Source organism: Podarcis vaucheri (genome assembly GCF_965113315.1).
Source record: "Podarcis vaucheri genome assembly, chromosome: 11".
Lineage (NCBI taxonomy): Eukaryota > Metazoa > Chordata > Lepidosauria > Squamata > Lacertidae > Podarcis > Podarcis vaucheri.
The window spans coordinates 63488556-63508167 of record NC_138749.1 but is presented as its reverse complement, the minus strand read 5'-3'; the positions used below and the strand labels follow the sequence as shown (position 1 = coordinate 63508167).

General features: G+C 46.0%; 1 protein-coding gene across 1 annotated transcript in view; it reads left to right on the top strand.

Annotated features, from left to right (window-relative positions):
• The first annotated feature begins 2081 nt into the window (after positions 1-2081).
• The window catches only part of RORB (RAR related orphan receptor B), a 149442-nt gene continuing 131911 nt past the window's right edge, over positions 2082-19612 (top strand). The window contains exon 1 of the mRNA XM_082241608.1: positions 2082-2242. Coding sequence (XP_082097734.1) covers positions 2236-2242 — 7 coding nt within the window. The 5' untranslated portion in view covers positions 2082-2235. The remainder of the gene's footprint in view (positions 2243-19612) is intronic.

Below are 19612 nucleotides of genomic sequence, written 5' to 3'. Positions count from 1 at the left end.
TTTATTTATTTTTAAGTTTGCAAACTGACATGGCAATGGGACAAACTGAATTTAAACCTAAAACAGATGAGGAACTGGTAGAAATAGGTATTAACAGACTTGTCTATCCCTCTCTGATGAGCTCAGACATTCTTCCCTACATTCACTGAACGTGGGGAGGAAAGGACTAGAATCCAATCTGATGCATCCACCCCTGAAATCCGCTAACCAGCTAGCCCCAACCTTGACCTCTACACACACATATGCAGTACAAGGTGCTTCTATATAGACTATGATTGAGAACTCTGATCATGCAACGTTCCTCACACAAGCCTTGTCACACAAAATTGCCTTTCCTGCCTCATGTGCAGGTAGAGTCAACATGCTCAACCCTGCATGGAGAGAACCTATGAAGAGGCCTATTATTGAAGCAGTATCACTGTACAAATGGAAGACTTCAGCAGTTGAACTGGCAGCTGAATTTTCAGTGTATACATTTGGGCAACAGAACTACACAAAGGAATTGCTCCAACATGATTTGCATGTCCTCTGGATGCCACACTTCGGTACCTACCAGACAAGGAGGTAGAAACTTCAATCAAAGCAGGGGCTTTGAAATCCTAGGTTTGGGCAGTCCTGTCTATGCTGAGCTTGCCAGCTATTTTGGAGATCAGTATGGGGGATTCATCACTGCCTTCACAAATTTTGCAGGTGCCTCTTACACTGAATTAGTATGTCTGACATCCAAACAAAAGAAACCCCAGCATCTCCAATCACCCTGAATCCTTAGTAGGAGAGAACATTGTGGCACTTTAAAGTAGGGTTGCAGAAACTATGGCCCTCCAGATGTTGTTGGACTCCAACTCCTATGAGTGCAATGGCCAGGTATCCTGCAACATCTGGAGGCCACAGGTGCTCTGCTTTGAGGTCTCCCTGGCTTTCTCTGGCATGCAACAGCCTCCTGAATCAGAAGCATGGCGTGAGCTTCTTCGGATGTTCTCACAACTCTTTGAAAGAAACAATAAATTATGTGTGTTCCGCGGTTTGCCTCCTTTGGAACATCTTCTGGGTCAGGAAGAGCATCTTCTGGGTCAGGAAGAGAAGAGCAGAGAGAGGGGGGGGAGGTCCACGCGGGACGTTCAAAGGGAGTCCCCGACGGGACAGGGCGCCCCCTCAGCCTGAAGCGGAGCTGGCCCGACGGGGGTGGGGCGCTCGGGCTGCTCAGCCCCGCGATCTGCGCGCCTCTCCTTTGATAATCTCTTCGAGTTCTTCGCGGGGGAGGGACTGGCAGAGGTTGAGGGCGCACATTTCCCGAGGGCGACGTCCTTCCCGGGCCTCCTCGGCTTGGAGAGAGAGCGCAGCTTTTCCCCCACGGCGCCTCGTCCCCCAGCGAGAGGCGCGCCAGCCCAGTCCCGCTCCGCGTCTCCGTGCGCCGGCGCGCCTTCTCCTTGGCCCCGCCCCCCCGCGTCCGCGTCCGAGCCGGAGCTTCTCCCTCCGCCGGGCTCCCACCTCGGGCGCCTTCCGATTGGCCGAGGCGCTGACAGTGGGCGGGGCCTGAAGTGGCCGGCTCCCGCCCGCCCGCCCTCCGCTATAAGCCTCTCGCCAGCTTTCCCTCAGCACCTCTCGCCCTCCGTCTCCCGCGCTCGGCGCGTCCCTGTCCAAAGCGAAGCCGGGGAAAGAAAGCTGCTCCGACGGGCGCGGGGGTCATGTGAGAAACGCACAGGCTCTGCCCTCCCCACGCCCCTGCTCTTTCGGCGTCTTCTTCTTCGAGAAAGAAACTCCCGTCCCGTCCCCCCCCCTCGCGCCCTCCGCCCGCCGTCATTTCTCGCTCCTGCTCCGAAACTGACAAGGCGACCACAGCCCCCTCCCTCCCTGCCTCCCTCCCTGCCTCCCTCGCCCGCCCGCCCGCCCGCCCGCCCGCCCGCCTCTTCCCGCCGCCGCCGCCGCGGCCGGCGCTCCTCACTTCAAGGGATCACAAAAGAAATCTCGGGAGTCGCTCGGGGGCGCCTTGGACGCGGAGAGCCAGCGCGGAGGAGGGGCGGCCCGGGCGCCCAAGCGCCGCCACCCAGAAAGACCCCGGGCGGAGGGCGGAGGCGCTTCTCCGGCCGCGAGAAAGACAAGCGGGCGAGAGGAAGCCCCGGCGAGCGCAGCCTCGGAGGAATGCTCTTCGCCGCCGAGCAGCCTGCGCTCTCGCCGAGAAGGGGATTTTAAAGCTGGGAGCTACATGACTGCGCGGAGCAGGGAAGCGCCAGCATCATGCGAGGTAAGGGCTCCGCGGGGAGAGCGGGGCGTCGGGCGGCCCAAAGGGGGCTTGGCGGGACGGGGGGGGGCGTCTAGAAGGGATCAGAGATGGAGAGGAAATGGGTGCTGACGTTGTCAGAAAGTTCTCACGTTCGTGTCTCTCTTTTTCGGAAGCATGTCTTTTATTATTATTATTATCATCATCATGAAAGGTGTCTCAGGGGGGCCGGAGCGCTTTCTCCGCCTTCTTCTCCTGATACTCCAGCAGAAGTTCCACGAGCCGCATCCTGCGTGACAACTTCTCCTGGAGCGTCTTCTAAGTTTGTGGGTGCGAGTTCAGCACCACACACTTCCTGGGGAGAGAGGCGGACTAGGCGCTTTGGAGGCGCGCTCTTTGGGGAGGCGGGCACAGAGTTTGGAGCGAGTTTCGGAACAGAGCCCCCCCAACTCGGTCTTCTCCCGGTGGGCGCCCACATCCGCTAAGCAGGTGGCCGGTGCTCAGGGATGGAGAAAGGGAGCATCGCTCTTCTTTTCAGAATAAGGGGGGGGGGGGACGTATTTGCGTGGAGAGCCGGAATGTCTTGGTCGGCGCACCGAGTGCAACTTAGCCCAAAGGGGTGCAGGTAAAGACCGGAGGCAGAGCATCCCAAACTTGAGACGCGCCCATTTCTAGGAGGGGCCGCGATCCCTCTGCAGTCCCGGGGGAAGGAGCGGCAGCTGGAGGCTCCCCTTGGCACAGATGGCTCCTCTTCCTGGGCCCCTTGGTGTCTGAGTAGTGGGGCACCTTCGTCCACCTGTGCAGGTGGTCCCCACAGACAGGCATCTCTCTCGTGCTTAGCCTGCTGGCTTCCCATTCTCGTTGACTGTCTTTCTTTGGAACTCACCACTCGTGGCACCGTCGGTCCTTTGGCATCACTGTTCGAGTCCAAGGCTGGCGGTAGGGGTGGGGAGGCGGGGTTGGAAGGGGGGGTGAGCTGAAATGTTTGAAGGACAGGGGACTGAGCTGCCTGCGGCGGTGGATCCTGCCTCTTGGAAGGACTGCCGGGGTGTCCCTCGGCCAGGAGAGTCCCCCGAGGTGCGGTTAGGTAATTCTAGGCTCCGGACTCCATGGCCTTACGTGCGGGAGGAGCGGCTCTCTCTTTAGATGGTAACGTGGATTCCTTCAACTACTTCAAAATGTGACGAGCTCCCCTCCCCCCCCCAGCTTATTCTGCTGAGTGGACTTTTCTGAAGTCTCCCCGCATGTTGACTCGACTCGTTTTTAATTTCCGAGGAGTTCCTTGAACCAACACCTGCTTTTACCTCTCTCTCTCTCTCCTCCCCCAAAGAGACCCGAGCCATCATTCCCAACCTCCATTTCCCAAGCACATCGCACCACTCCACGAGTCCACTCTCAACTGTTATTGCGGCCACACGCGGATCCTAGCATTCCAAGTTATCAGCCTCGTATTCCCTAAAGCCAGTGAAACTCGAGTTTGCTGCCGTGGGCCCTCTCCGGCCTGATCCTTATATTGATGTTGTTATTCCAAGTGCTTTTATACCGCGCTTTCCGTCAGAAAAGATCGCAAAGCTGTTTAGAAAGGTTCCCAAAGCCTTGGATGGAGAGGGTGGGGGGGCGCAGGGAGTGGAGTCCAAAAAACCCCCAGCCCAACGTTTATTATTATTATTATTATTATTATTATTATTATTATTATTAAAATGTGTATACCGCCTTTCACCCAATTCATGTCCTTCTTACATCACTCCTTCCGTGCAAAAGTGTCTTTCAAATGATAGACTTACAGCTCAATCCTAATCATGTCTGTTCCATTGAAGTCAATTGTGCTTACTCCTAGGTAAGTGGGGTTAGGATTGCCACCTAAAACCCAAAAAAAGGGGGGTAGAGGAATGCATATTACTCTCCCATCCAGCGCGTTTTCCGCTGGACCAGAAGCCTTCGGCCGCGCCGGTGGCGCTGCTCCATCTTTCTGTCTTGCGCGCCTAACGGAGCTTGCGGTCAGCTTTCTCGCTGGTCTTCTGACCAGCGCTCTTGGCCCAACGGGCTTCCCGCCCCTTCACTCAGCAGTGGATCGGCCGGTGCCTTTGAACAGGGTAAGGCCACTACTCTCTAGCAGGTAGCTTAGAAGAGGCACCCTTGTTTCTTCGCTACCCAAGCACGCAAACTTCAGGATGGCGCATGGCTCTGTTTCGCTCGCTCTTACTGGGCCGCTCAGAAGTCTGGTGTGACGGGCGCTTGCGCGTTTCCTCGCTCCCAATATCTAACCCACTCCCTACTTAACCCGGGTCCCTTTTAAGGAGACTTCGGTAAAGCTGGGAAAGGGGCGGGAGAGTCTCACAAACTCAACTCACGCTGGCTGCTGGATGTGTATTTGCTGAGTGAACTTTTCTGTCTCTGCTGTCTCTCTCCCGCAAACGAGTAGGAGACGGGGAAGGCAAAAGCGGAGATAAAAATTGACAGCGCCCTCCAATTGTATGTTAACTTGGTATGATGGGGAAGCAAAAAAACCCCTCTCTGTGTGCGCGCCCTCGGTAACCGTCTCACTCCCCTCTAGATCCCTGGAGACAGGCCGTGCGCAAAGGAAAATAATTTGGGGTTGGGTTTTTGAGGGTGGTTGGGTGGGGGTGTCGAGGGGTTCAGTTTTAACTTGCTGATCTAAGGAGAGACTCAGGGCTCATCCAGACTTCCTTTTGTGCAGTGTTTCTAGGCAAAGGTACGAGTGCGGTGTCGGAGCGAAATTCCCGATTCCTACTAAATAATACTAATACCAATACTAATACTAATAATACCAGAAGCGGGGGGTGAGATCCCTAGGTGTTGATGTGAAAGGGGCAGTTTCCTTCATGCCTGTAAGGATTGTGGCTGTGGGGAAGAGGTGCTGTGCGTTGCGGGATGACTTTGAGCCTAGGGACAAAAAGGCGGGTGATGATTCCCCGGGAGCGGAGGTCAGTCAGGGGTGCTCGCAGCTGAAAGCAGGCCGGCCCGTAGAGGGGCGCGCGCAGTCGGAACGACCCTGCTGGAGCGGCGGCCTGTGCTCTGTGGAGGGCCGGAGAAGGCCGGACAGCAGGAAGTGCCGTGGGCGCTTCCTTGCCATTGCTGGGCCTCGGAGAGTGGAGGAAGAAGGAGCAGCACTTTGGGCGGGGGGGGGGGGGGAGTAAAGAAAAGCTGGGAAGAAGCCGGGAGTTTCATATCCCCTCCATTGACGCAGATGTATATCTTTTTGTATGGAAAGGTTCCTGGGGTGAGGCTGGCCTGTTGGCTTTCTGACCTCGCAGCTCAGAAATGCACTCTGCACGCGCTCAAAGCCATTCTCAGCTTCGATTCTCACTTTAGATGAACTGGGTTTCAGAGGCTCGGCTGCGGAAATCTGGGGTTGTTTCCTTCCGGCCTTCTCTTGAGTCCTGTTTTTCTGATGGAATGGGACCACGGGGTGGGAAGTTCGAAGTAAGATCGAGGACACGCCACACATGCTGGGGGGGGGGGGGACCCAGACGGATGACCCGGCTTATGTAGGAAGTGGAGCTACTGCAGCATTGTAGAGTTGCTATATTTTGAAGAGCAAAATGACGGCCATTCAAAGCAAATAAATGCAATTTGTCTCAAATTTTGCCCCCGAGAAAGAGGACGTGTCCTAGAAAAAGAGGACACATGACAACCCCATTAGAATCTAACAGTCTTTTATGCCGTGCATGTTTCCTCGGAAGTAATCCTTGCTGTGTTCAATGGGGCTTACTCTCAGGTAGGTGTGCACAGCGAGTGCTAAGCACACTTATTAGGGAGTAAGCCGCTTTGAGATGAGTGGGATTTCTTTCGGGGGTGGGGGAGGGCATGCTCCGGCTTGAGTTGCGTGGTCGGACTGAGTTCCATGGGACTTCCAAGTAGACATCGCTGAATCGACATTTTTGTGTTGGGATATTTGGAGGACCAGATCCTGTTGGGTCATATGAAGAGGTGACAAGCATGACCAGTGGAAAACCAAGCGAACCACCAGATGTGCAGAAATGCGCTGCCAAAATAGAAGGCGCCGCTCTTGGTTTTGGGGAAAGCGCCTTCTGGACTCGGATAAGGCACTTCTCTGATTCGGAAACCTCGCGTACTTCTGCGGCGGCCTCCCATTTCCCTTGGCCAGGGAAGGCTCTCCTTCACCCGAGTAATGTAAACCTTCGAAGAGCGTTGTTGGCGAGCGATGACCTGGCTATGCGACTTGAATGGTCCTGCAGGTCGACCAACCTCGGACATTTCTACCTGGGGAAGCAAACCCTATAGCTACCAACTGAGCTTACTTTCGAGTAAGCAAGCAATAGGATCGGGACCATGCACGTCCAGTAACTGGGTTGCTGAGCACAAAAAGGGGCAGGCAGGGATCTAGAAGGTGTAGCTGACTTGAGGCTCAATAAAGGGCCTGTGTCAGACCGACCAGCCACTGTCTGGTCTGAAACCCAACTGTTTTGCTTTTACCTAAGCTATGAATCCGGCAGCATCTGCTGTCTTTTCTCCGTCTGTCTGTCTCTTTTGTATGTTTCTGTGCTGGAGCCGGGGCTTGTCATGTGCTCCACTGACCCACTTCTTTCGGCTGAGAAAACAAGTCCAGAGACCAGGGCAGGATCCCCTCCGCCCAGTCTCCAGCGCCTGACAGGCAGAGATTACTCAGCGAAAGCTATCCAGATTTTCCAAGCGCTTTTCTTTCATAAATATTTTTATAGGTTCTATATATCACAGGACACCACACACACACACACATCTTGCCGACGTCTTCCTTAACATATGCGTGAACGGCAGTTCCATTTGGACTGTAGGTTCCTTGCACGTAGAATCGACCTGAAAATAAATTTGCAGGACTGACACATGGTTTTCCAATTACTCCACAGACAGATGCAAACGAAGCTTCGGTGGGAAAATATAGAAAGGCTGAGTTAATAGTCCCTTCCCACCGAAAAATTGCGGGGTTCGTTTGTATATGTCTGCTTTCCTCTCCACCCGCAATGTGCTGCTTTTACAATATCTGCTGTTCCCCACCCACCAGTCCGGTTCTGTTCACCCTTACGCAGAATGAAGTCCCATTAAACTCAGTGCGACTTATTTCCAAGGACACTTGGGGTGCAAGTTTGCTCTCATCTAGTTTTAAAAACGGCCTTTGCACCATGTCATCAAATCTGCCTGAATAAAACGCGAAGAAAGAGGTGCCCCCCGTGGTTTCCCGAAGGATGCGAAATTCACATCCGCTCCAAAACTCCGATGGACCTTCCTGGATTCGTGGACTTTACCCCTTCCTAAGTAAAATTGGTTTGGCAGCCCTAACCTTTACCGGAAGGAGCTAAGGCCCAAGAAGTCAGCGGCATTTACTTCCAAGTAAGTGCCTTCCCACCGCGCTCCGCGGCTGCACGAGGGCACATGGAACTGCTGGCTTTGAAATCAATGCCACGGATGAGGCCCCGAAGGGGAGCGCCGGGGCTGCTTCCGTTTCTGCCGGCCCACAATCTCTCTGCCTCTGCATCTTCTCGCTCGTGTCCCGCACGACCAAAGGCACCTCCTTGCCCCCTTCGCCTTCTCCCCCCGCCCCGTGCAGGTGACGGGGCCCCGCCACCCAGACCACTTTCTCCCGGCAAGGCCCGCCCCCGCGTCCCCAGAAGCCGAAAGTTCGGCCGAGGGCGGGCAGGGCGGCAAGAGAGCCAATCAGAAGGGCCTTCTCGTGACCAGGACAGGGCAGGAATCCCTCCCGCTCGCCGTTTTGAACGTTTTGTTGTGACGGGGGTGAAATCGGGGCCGACTCGAGGGCCTCGCCGTCGGGAAACAGTCCGGGGAAACTCTCTTCCCCCCCCCCGCCCCCTTTCCTGGTGTCCCGCGTCCCCTCCCCGACGTCCGCCACCAGCTTTGCAAGCTCGGGGGGATCTTGAAGGCTGCGGCCCCCGCGGCAAAGAGCCCATCCAAACCCTATTTGCGCGGATGCAGAACCTGCGGATCTCTGGGCCTTCTTCCCAGGCGGCGGCTGCATTTCAGACGGGCAGCCGAGGTGGGCAGCTGGCCTTTGGATCCCGCCCCAAGGACTTGCGCCTCGCGCTCGCTCCCGGCCCCTTCCACCACAAAGCAAGGAGCGAATGGCGTCCACCAGCCTGGAAATCTACGGGGCGGGAGAAGAGTCAGCCCCGAGCCAGGCTACAGCGAAGGCGGCTGGCTCCTGTGTTGGTTGCCGGCATAGGCCCTTCTTGCAATAGGGGTGCAAGCTTGACTGGGGGCGCATAGGTTGGGTATAGCGATACGTGAAACATCGAGGCGTCTTGTAGCACCTTAAAACCCAACAAATATCTCATGGCCCACGCGCATTCCTGGATTAGAGAGTTCATTTCCGACCAAGTGGACTCCAGTCCGAAAAAGCTAAGTTGCTAAGTTAAACCTAGTAGGCTTTAAGGTGCAACAAGACTCTCCTCTTCTCTCCCCCGCGCTGACCCTCTACCAGCTCTGCCGTCATCCACCGCTGTAGGCGGAGGCTTCGTCCCATGTTAGGGGTCCACAATGGCGGATGCAACTTTGTCTGGATCTGACCACAAATCCTAAATAAATCTGGGTGTACTGAGCAATTTGCTTGCATTTATGAGTAACGGGCCTTTGTTACCACGGAAGAGCAATGAAATGAAACGTTGGCACGAAGCGCAGATAGAATAAATCGACCTAGTAAGTCAACATGACAGACTTCTAATAGTTTAAAGCTGCGCTCCAAGCCCGCATCGCGCAGCCCGATCCTATGCACGCTTCCTCGGAAGCAAGTCTCACCGTCCTCTGTACGGTTTAAGCCCAAGTCAGTATGGTTAGGCTGACATCCTCAGGCCCAGTGCACTTGGTGGGGCTTCATGGCGAGGAAAGATGGTTCGCACCGGTGCTCAGATTGAAGCTGGACTCAAAACGCCTCTCCCTTGGACATCTCCTTCTGCTGGGACAATGGTGCCAAATGAACCCCGATATGTCTTTTGTTTCATTTAAAGCAACAACAGCGAGTATCCCAAACGCCGCCGGGTTCATCTAGGATCCTCCAGCCCACAATCCTAGAGAAGGTCTAGTACAATACTGTAGGGGCGATTCGTTCGATTTAGGACCGGAGTTGTTTGTTAATGGAATATTAATCACACCGCATTTTCAGTTCTGTCCCTGAAGGGGAAGAGGACACGGGAATCAATAGATTTATTGGCATTCAGCAAAATCAAAGCACGTTAACCTTGCGAGGCTGAACACGCGGTTATAGCAGAGGAGGCGATAAAGGTCTTATTTAGCGGCGATATATATACATCTCACCATCTCCACTTTCGAAAGATCCCGCATTTTTTCGCTCCTCTCCTCCTCTCCATCTCCGCCCCTTCTGGTTGGTTGAACTTCAAACTTCAAGTCAAAGTAGGCGAAAGGGCGGCAGAAATGAATTGTTGATCTGCCAAAGTAACGTCTGAAGCGTGGGTAGATGAGGAGGGGGTTCGGTCTGATTTTAAAATCCCGAGGGGTGCTGTATCCCTGCCCTGACCAGAATTCGATGAGTTGCAGTGTTTTTTCAGATCCCAGAATGAGGCTCTCTGTATTAAGGCGATTCTCTCGTGTCTTGTGCAACAAAATTTCACAGGAGCCTGGGAAGAGCCAAGTTAACGTTTTCCTGTAATTCAAGAATTCTCTGCTATTGCCACTGTGTAACGGAACCACAGAAGTGTATTTAGCATCTGGTTTGATGCACGCTTCTTGGTGCGTTTCCCACATTGGTCTTGCCCTCTTCAACTAATCGCTGTAGTTTGCGATTAAAAGATCTCTGACTCGCAGAATTGTTCGTGGTTGTGAGGACGGAGGAGCTGACAGAAAAAAAAATAACTAAAGAATTCATATGCAATTGTTAAAATGCCCATTTGAGCTGGAAATTTAAAAGGCACTGCCTGATTCTTCCAAAAAGAAAAGAAATGCAACATCTCTTGAACACCTTTTCACATTAAAATACATACTTATAGAATCGGTGGGTAGTCCTGATTTAAAAGAACAAACACATCTAAATTGTGGCTTTCCCATGCAAAAAACCCCCATGGATTTTGATGCTCTGTGGGATACTTAAAATGTCGAGGGTTTTGATACTTCTTAGTGTTGCTGGGTCTGTAACCAAAATGGTAGAGAAGTGACAAGGTTAACTGAAGCTGATGATATCCTAAGCATGCCTTATCACTAATAAGTATCGACAACCCATCATTTATTGTAAAGATGTGTTAAGCCAATACATCGCAAATTGTTTTCAAATCTGTACTTTTAAAACTTTACAGTGGCAACAATGCATTCAATCTCAGCTTCACAAATCTGGCATTCAGGTGTGTGCGTGTGTATTCTTTTTAGCCTCAGAATAGGCCCCTAGGAAGTAGAATGGTTCCCCCAACAATTTGGAGGTTTTGGGGATTATCAAAAAAATGCATAAAACTCAATCTTCATGACTCAAAATATATAATTTGTCTGACAGTGAAATGTAGGTAATTTTGCAAGATTATTAACATAAATAAATTTCTCATTTAATTATCAATAATTGCGTGTTACTGAAACATGATGATTAATTCTGAATGCCATCCTAATGAATGATTTTTTTTATTCTTAATTGATTTGGTGCAATATCTGTGAAACAGTCAACAGCTATCCATAATACATTAGCCAGAATTGATACTTTTATTTGAGTTGGTCACCACTGGGGTTCAGTTTTTATTGATGTGAGCAATGAAAAAGATTCAGGGAACCATTGACCATTAAATATGCTATTTATATGTGGCATAAATAGATACGACCAGGCTTATTAAAGGAATGGTGAGTAGAAAGGCCTTCAATGACCATAAGACACAAGCCAACTTTGCAGCAATACTTAACAAATCTAGGGGACATGCAATACTGTATGATACTGCTGAGTAACCTGGACACCTTGGTTTCATTTTGCATGGACTGATACCTTTCCACTCATATTACATAAATCTAGCCTGAAATTGAAAATGTCATGATCTTTTTGAAACTCTTTCCATAGATTAGTATTTTTTTCTGATAATGATGCTTTTCTCACTTTTTTAAAAATTAAATAACATATTGAAAGGTTTTACTTTAGTAAAGTGCTTACAAATAAATATAAGAACAATTAAAAAAAATATTTAGCCACATTTGAAGCACTTTTAGTAATAACAATTCTTCCTTGGCCATATGTTTGACCCCTTTTAGATTTTTAAACATTATATTCTGTTAGACGCAGCCCCTTCAGTCTAGAATATTATAAGAAACAAATAAATTGATATGAAATTATCAGGGGGGGAATTCAACAATGAAACCAAAATAATTCTAGTAATAAGCATATGGTCCAAACATATAGAACTTACTTTTGAATTGTCCATGTTAATCTAAACAGTATTGGGATTTTTTTCCATTTAAAATTAGATATTAGTATTGAAACATATTCCTATTTTCAAAGGAAGGCCAAGAAACTTTAGGAAATGAAGAATTAATTTATAGTTAATTTACAGAAATATCTCACATTATAAAGCACATACCCCTTTTAATCCAAATGCATTTGGAATCAAATGAAATATTCTGTGACTTCCTAGGTAAAGCAAGGGTAAAATTAATGCTATGAATATATTGTACCAGTAACAGCCACTTGCAATATTTTTGTAATGGTTATGTAGGGCAAGAAAGCAATATCAGAAGGGAAAACCCCCAAGAAGCCATCAAGCTGTGTTATTGCTTTACACAATGGAGTCAGAGGAAAATGCCTTGGCGTCTGTGAAACTGAAGGATGTCTGCTCTTGTAACTGAAGACAAAGGAAGCACACAGGAATTAATATTGATTGAAGTAATCATCAGATGAATGGAAATTATATTTACCAGTGTACCAATACAATATACATGAGTCAGCCCTTTCATAGTCCATGTTGTGTCTTCAGTGCATGACCCTGCCCATTCATACCTTTACAAGACAACCCACGGGTATTTTAATGACAATCATACTAATTACTAGAAGTGTAAGCAACTATCAGTAATTACACAGAACTCATAGTGAGCTAGATAGAGAGTGCAAAGAAATTCATAAAACATTAAATAAGAGCATCCTGAAGAATACAGAGACCTCAGTGACTCATGGAGTCATATACTGTTTGCATATTAATAACTCATTTTTGGGTAAGAATACCATTTAAATCATTTTTCTATGGTTTCTATGAAAACTGATTGTACAAGATCCTGGTAAGGTTACAGTGAACAGGGACAGTCTATTTTATATGTCTTTTTGAATGACTACAATGTGTTATTTGCCTTTTCCAGTTCAAATATAATGCAGTCTACCTTAGTTGGAATGTGAGTTTCATTTTAGAATTAAACTAAAATTAAGTAATTTCCTGCAGTAATAACATTTACGCCTGTACACCCAATACAATAAGGGCTATAAATTGCTATCTGTGCTATGTCTGAAAATGCCCTTTGATTCAAAGGGTTTCTTAGTGTTTACTTGGTTACCAAATTTCTTACCAATATCTAATGTTGGTTCCTTCAAATTCGTATACCGTACTTCTCTCATTTTTCATCGGACTTACCTTTTTTAGGTCTAAACTACAATTACACACCTTGTGCATGATCAAGCCAACTCAGTCAGTGGCTCCCTACTGATTTCAAAGGAACATCTAAGCAAATGCTTAATTTCCCACTGAAAGGAAAGGAAAATCCACATGCTTAATCTTTGTTTGGATCATGTCCATTGTGTTGCACCTTTCCAAAACACATAGTGCTGAGAATTTACTTTGAGAAGTGTTTGCAATTTATCTCAACATGCAAAGTACACTGAGTGTACTTTTTATGGTGTTATTATCAAACTATTCTGATGGACTATAATTGTTTCAAGAACTAGCATGAGGCTGTATAATAAAATACCTAAGGTTTTTTTTTTTTAAGACAATGCTAGATTATCTCTGGATTAAAAGCTCTGTAAACAAAGTATTCTTTCAAGGAAAAAAAAAGGTCAAGCATTGGTGGTGGATACTCATGAGATGAACTCATTATTTGAGAGATTATTTCATAGTCTACAGGGAAATTTTGCTATCCTGAGGCTATTCACATGAACAAGAAAAATCAGATTAGAATCTGTGTACTGTATGCCCATGTGAAATCTGGTGGCTTGAAGTTTTATGAAATGCAAAAGATTAAACATTGCCTGAGATAATCAAAACTATAAAACCATTTAGCATTTTAGAAAGGGTGCAGTCCTGGTCTCACTGAAGTCAGTAGTAAAACTCCAGTTGATTTTAACGGATTTCTGCCAAGCTTTGTTGCCACAGAACTGTACAGTCTCCAAACTCCTCTTGAAGGTATGAATATGAAACTATTTTATTGTAAATTTTAAAACACCCAGTTGAATGGATGTTGTCAAGGTAGGATTCAGAGGAACTTCTTCCTCTGGATGAAGAAGATGCTCCTTCTAATGAAAGAAGGTTTACTCTGCTGTAGGAAGTTCCTCTGGATTTAGCCAATAGTAAGGAAGCGGGGAAATCTCAAATTTACAAAGTACTCGGAAGTAAGCTCAGTGGGACTTTGAGTTCAGTTGAGTTTATTCTCCAGTTAGTATGGTTCAGATTGTAGCCTTGCTGCCTTAATTCTACATACCCAGTTGACTAACAACACAACCCTACGTTTATTCAGAAATACTGTATTTTTTGCACCATAACACTCACTTTTTTCCTCCTAGAAAGTAAGGGGAAATGTCTGTGTGTGTTATGGAGCGAATGGCTATGAATGGTGGGGGGGATCTGCTGCAGTTGTGAGCAGAGGATCCATGGTTCCCCTTACTTTCCTCCTCCGTGGCTCACTTTGAAACAGCAAAGCGGGAGAAGAGCCGCTGAGTGGGGAGGAGAGAGGGACAGAGAGCCTGCTTGCTTTAAAGGAGCAAAGCGGGAGAGGAGAGGAGCCGCTTACACGAGTGTAAGCGGCTCCTATCCGGTTGGCTCCTTTAAAGCAAGCAGGCTCTCTGTCCCTCTCTCCTCCCCACACAGCTGGCTATATAGCAGCAAAGTTTTTCAGTGAGCCAGGGAGGAGGGAGAGAAGCAGAGCCTCTTCTGCATTATTAGCAGCATCCTTCTCCACCCACCCCACGCGTGCTCCTTGTCCCTTGAGTGCCTTTCCTTCCCTCCCCACTTAAAACGTGGTTACAAAGCACGGATCCACATGGATCCTCAGGGTTTTTGCACTGGGTCACCCCAAATTCACCATCAGATCACATAGCATGTCCATGGCTACAGCTTGCACCAAAAAAAATTACGCACCCACTGTTGCCTGAGGCCGCAGTGGTGCAAAAACGTGGTTACAAAGCATGGGTCCACATGGATCCTCAGGATTTTTGCATTGGGCTACCCCAAACTCACTGTCAGATCACATGTCTGTGGCCACAGCATGAACCACAAAAATCACACATCCACTGTTTCATTTAGAATTTTTTTTTCTTGTTTTCCTCCTCTATAAACTATGTGTGTGTTATGGTCGGGTGCGTGTTATAGAGCGAAAAATACAGTAAGTTCCATGGTGTCTAATGTGTCTTGCTAGCAAGTGTCCTTAGGACTGCAGCCTTAATAAGTAACACGGTTGGCTACCCAAAACTCAATAAACCCCTAGTTCCCAGAGTGTTGGATAATTCTCAGTTTGTCTTGCAGGAATAACTAAAGTAGCTTTATATTGTCTTATTAGACATTTTGTTAATGTTGTTTGGTAAAAGGGTTTAGAGAAGACTGGGAAACTTGATCAAAAGGAAATTGACAAATATATAATTGGACCATTTTAACATGTAGCACTTCAGCCGGGTTTTGCAGTTCCTTAATCTGAAATTTGAATGTAAAATATATACAGTACAAGGCTTTAAAATTCATTTTTGTTTTCTGTCCTGCTTATTCATACTTGCAGTCAAACAGCACGATAGAGGCTGTCCAAAAAGACAATACTAGCATTGTATGTAGAGAAAACCCCATAGCTGTGTTCATTTCTTCCAGTTCTATTTTATGGCTGTTTGCATGATTTTATATTAAAGAAAGGACTTTGGCTGGATCTTTTATAATCTAAAAAGTATTAGTCTTTAATTCTATGCACAATTTTCCTCAGGTGTATAGGCTTCATGTAATTCTACCTATGCAATGTCACTGAGAAAAATAAAAGAAAATATGTGTTCAGCTGATCAATGCACAATCATTGTTTTATAATTCCTTTATTAATTCCCATTTTGTAATTAACAAATTGCATGACCATATTATGACATACTGTGCTATATTCCAGAAGGTGTTGGGATTTAATATTTTGTTGCATCTGCACAGTAATTGCCTGCAGAGAGATTTGTGAGTGATCATAGACTTCTGTGGGTGATATCCAAAGCTGTTGCTCCACTTGCACAGCAAACTTCTGCATGCACAATTGAACTACCTCCTTCCCCTGCAACCTCTGCAGTCCCCTAAAAGTCCCAAAGGACCCTCCAGAGCAAATTATGGGGAGGCACAAGAACAAGGGGAGGTCGGGTTGCATGGACAGAAGTCTGTGTGCACAGCGTTGGATACTCCCATATTTGTGTTGATGCAAGAAAACAGGGAAAGAGTTGTGATAAGAATTGAGTTGTTTCAGTTAGAAAGCTTCTAGGTGGCCTGCAGACAGTAATAGATTCTGTTTCAAACAAATCTATAAGAAAAGATGGTGCTTGTATAATGGGGTAAACTATTTTACCAATAATATTCACTGCTGAACTGTTGTTGTGACAACTTTATTGTTCAAATGATGTGTTACTTTGCATGATCATTTGCTAGCTGCCCTGGAAGGGGAGAATATAATAATCTTGAATGAATGAGTGAAGTAATCCAGTACACACTAAAGAGTAATACAATTTTGCAACAGTATTGAGGGGTCATATTGGTAGCTAAGTAGGTTCTTGGAACGGAATAATTCAAAGAATGCCATCTGTGCTGGAAGAAACACATGAATTTATGCTGCTCTGCTGTTTCTGGGCTGACTAGTTCCCTGTGTAAACTGAGAGTGCATTTCAAATGATTTGTGATATCATGGGGAGTATTCTTCAATGCATTCCAAGGGATACTTTCTATACTGCGTTTCTTTTGTAAATTTTTATACCTGAGTTGTTTTTTTAAAGAAACCATTCAAAAACGTAGGGTATGAATGTGACCAACAGGAATCTGGGAATGCACATACTTATGGGTGCACTTGGGGTGAGAGTGACTGCGCTCCCTTGTCAAGTGAACCTTTCATGATTGTGTAATGCTTTCTTCGCTTTGTGAAGTTCTTGGACCTATTCTTACCATGTACTACTCTCTGCAGGTAAGCAAAACCCACTGATCTGGTTCTGGGATGGGCAAAGAACCTGTATTAAAAATTACAGACACCAGAAAATTGTGCCTAGGCCACTTCAGCAGAGTTATGTGGCTTGAGATGGATTTTTACTGTGAAATGCTTACTGTTTACAAGAAGCTAAATGACAAAAATAGCAGCCATATCTTTGGTGCTGAATATATGCACATATCCTGCCCCCAAATACACCATCACATATTCAAAAGCATAATAATAATAATAATAATAATAATAATAATAATAATAATGCATTTTATTTATACCCCACCCCTCCCCTGCCAGAGCCGGGCTCAGGGTGGCTAACACCAGTAAAATTACAGTAAAAACTTAATTGGGGGGGGGGACCCAATTTAAAATACAGGTTAAAATGCAATTAAAAATGCAGCATTTGTGCATTTTATGTGACTAGATTTTAATTGATTGATTTTTATTCTTATTTATTTATTACATTTACACTTCATATTTCGTCCATGATGCAACTGAAAGCAGCATACAAAGAATTTTCAGGCAGTTTCCCATCCAATCACAGTTCAGATCCAGACCTGTTTTGCTCCAGCAAGGTGGTTGCTCCTGCCTTCAGAGTACCAGAGAAGAGCTTTGCTCAAAGGCACAGGCTACAGCTAACTGAAAAGCACAGGGAATCAGAATGTTTTATTACAAATGATCTTTCCAGACAGGCCAATCTGAGTTGAAGTGCAAATAAGTAAAGGCAAATTTAGCGTCAATTGTGATTTCAGAGGACTTAGGATTGGCTTAACTAGTATAAAGATGTTACATATTAAATGGAAGCAAGTTTGGCACCTGTGACTGATGAAGAAAATGATATAGTCTACAGATATCAGTTTGATCCTAGTAGGGCTTTTTCCGCACACCAGTTCTATGTATCTGCACCTGAATAATCCAAAAGAACTACACTTTTAAGATTTACCTTTTGTATTGACATTCCCAACTTATCTTTCAAAATTGCTTCTTCATTGACAAATATCTAAGTTTAAACAATGCATTGTGCTAAGTCTGAAGCAGAAATATAATGGAGTGGCAATATTAAACTCTAAATGAAATCATCTGCTCCTTGCTTAAACCAATTTTATGAATTGCACCTTAAAGTTTACATTTTCAAGAAACAAAATACTGTTACTTCTGGATAGAAGCTCCCCACTTCAAAAGCCATTCCTGGTCATCCCTTAAATAATTATTAGTGTGCAATACTATGCATGTTTACTCAGGAGCAAGCCCCACTAAGTTCAAAGGGGCTTAGTCCTAGATAAGTGTGCACAGGATTGCAGCCTTAATAAACATTCCAGATAGATGCATAATAAACTCCGCAAACTACAAAATATTTATTTGTACATAGAACTATTACAGATCTAAAATGATACACTGCTCTCATCCAGGGAATCCTGTGCATGGTGGAAGTCTGTGTGTAATTGCTTCAGTGCTTGTGACTCCTTAAATCTGTTGCATAGAAATCAGAATGGGGAGAAACATATGGTTCCATGTGCATTATTGCCAACCATAGCTCTGAAACAGTTGTCGTCTTGCTTGACCTCCTCAGCCTTTTGTGTGCTTGCTACAGCTGGCATGCCCAGGAGAAACTGTGTGGATCACTCGACTGGATTAGGATGTCTATCTGATTTTTAAATTATTCACAATCAGTGGCATGCTTGCTTACTCAGAAATAAAGACCCATTGAATTTAAACAGCCTAATCCAGGATTACAGCTTTATTGATTTTGATGGTCCATAGGATTACAACTTTATTGATTTTGATGGGGGCATCCTGCTTAAAATCAAGCTGTGATTTTGCTGATCTGTATTTCCGTTATGCAAATATACATGTTTTCTAATAACGTCTGAAGGGCAAAAGGATGGGGTCAGATCTTGCTGTGAAAATAATCTAATGATAGACTATGATGGGCTCCCTCTGCCATTGCTTCTTAGTGGCATATTATTTATATCTATAGCTGTCTTCCTAATTTATTCAGTAATTGCCATTGGCAAAGAAAAGGGAAGCACTACAGTTTGCAGGTAGCTGCCTTCATTTCTGCATGTGGCTTTGCATCCAATACAGGAAATAGGCATTCATCTCCCCCCACCCCACCCACCGCTCTCCCTTTCCTTTTCTCCTCTCCTTCCATCCTTGTTTACCTACTGTTGTGTTTACAGGGCAAATGGTGCAATTATGCTGTTCACTTCAACATTTGTATAAATGTCAGGCCTTCTCCCCTGGCTAACTTTTCAGCTCTGCAATATTGGAACATGCAAAGCATGCAAACGGCATGAAAAATGTTCCTCATTTCAATTGCTAAAATTAAGAATGATCAATATCAAATAATGCAAATCACATGTTTGGTTCAGTTAAAGGGTTAATGGGTTTTGTCTCAGTGACAGAAACAGAATCTGTAAAACAGAAATTCACCAGTCCAGCAGGAGAGTGACTGTTTTTGAATCTCCAATTTTTACTCAATATATAGATAAACAAAGCAATTGTTTCTGTTCAGTTACAACTTTGAAAATGTTCACTTATTAAGGAAGCATTTATTTAATTTGCCTTCACTGTGGTCAAAAGTGGTTGCGTAGTATATTTACACCATCCTATTTACAAAATGATCCCAACCAAACAGGTTGGGTCTGGGATGATCGGTGTGGCTTATTGAGTAAATATTGCCTCTCTCTGAACTGGCTTAGTTTAGCCTCCGTGATGTCATCACATAGCCAGATCCAATTTGGTACATAGTGCTGAGTTATCACCCTGGTTACTCTGTAATTAGTGATTAGTTGGGCTCAACTATGTGATAAATTCTGAAAGAAGGGACAGTAATTTGATGGGAGACAGAGTGCAAGGTAGCAGCATATAGGGAGAAAATGATAGTGAACAATATCAAAGTTAATATAATATTCTATGACATCAGAATTTGGGGAGGTTTCTAAGAAAAACACTACTTTTGCCTCATAAATTGAAATGGAAATATGTTCAGTCCATTCATAGTATTTAGAAACATTCTTTGCATGTTTATTCAGAAGTAAGTTCCAATGAGTT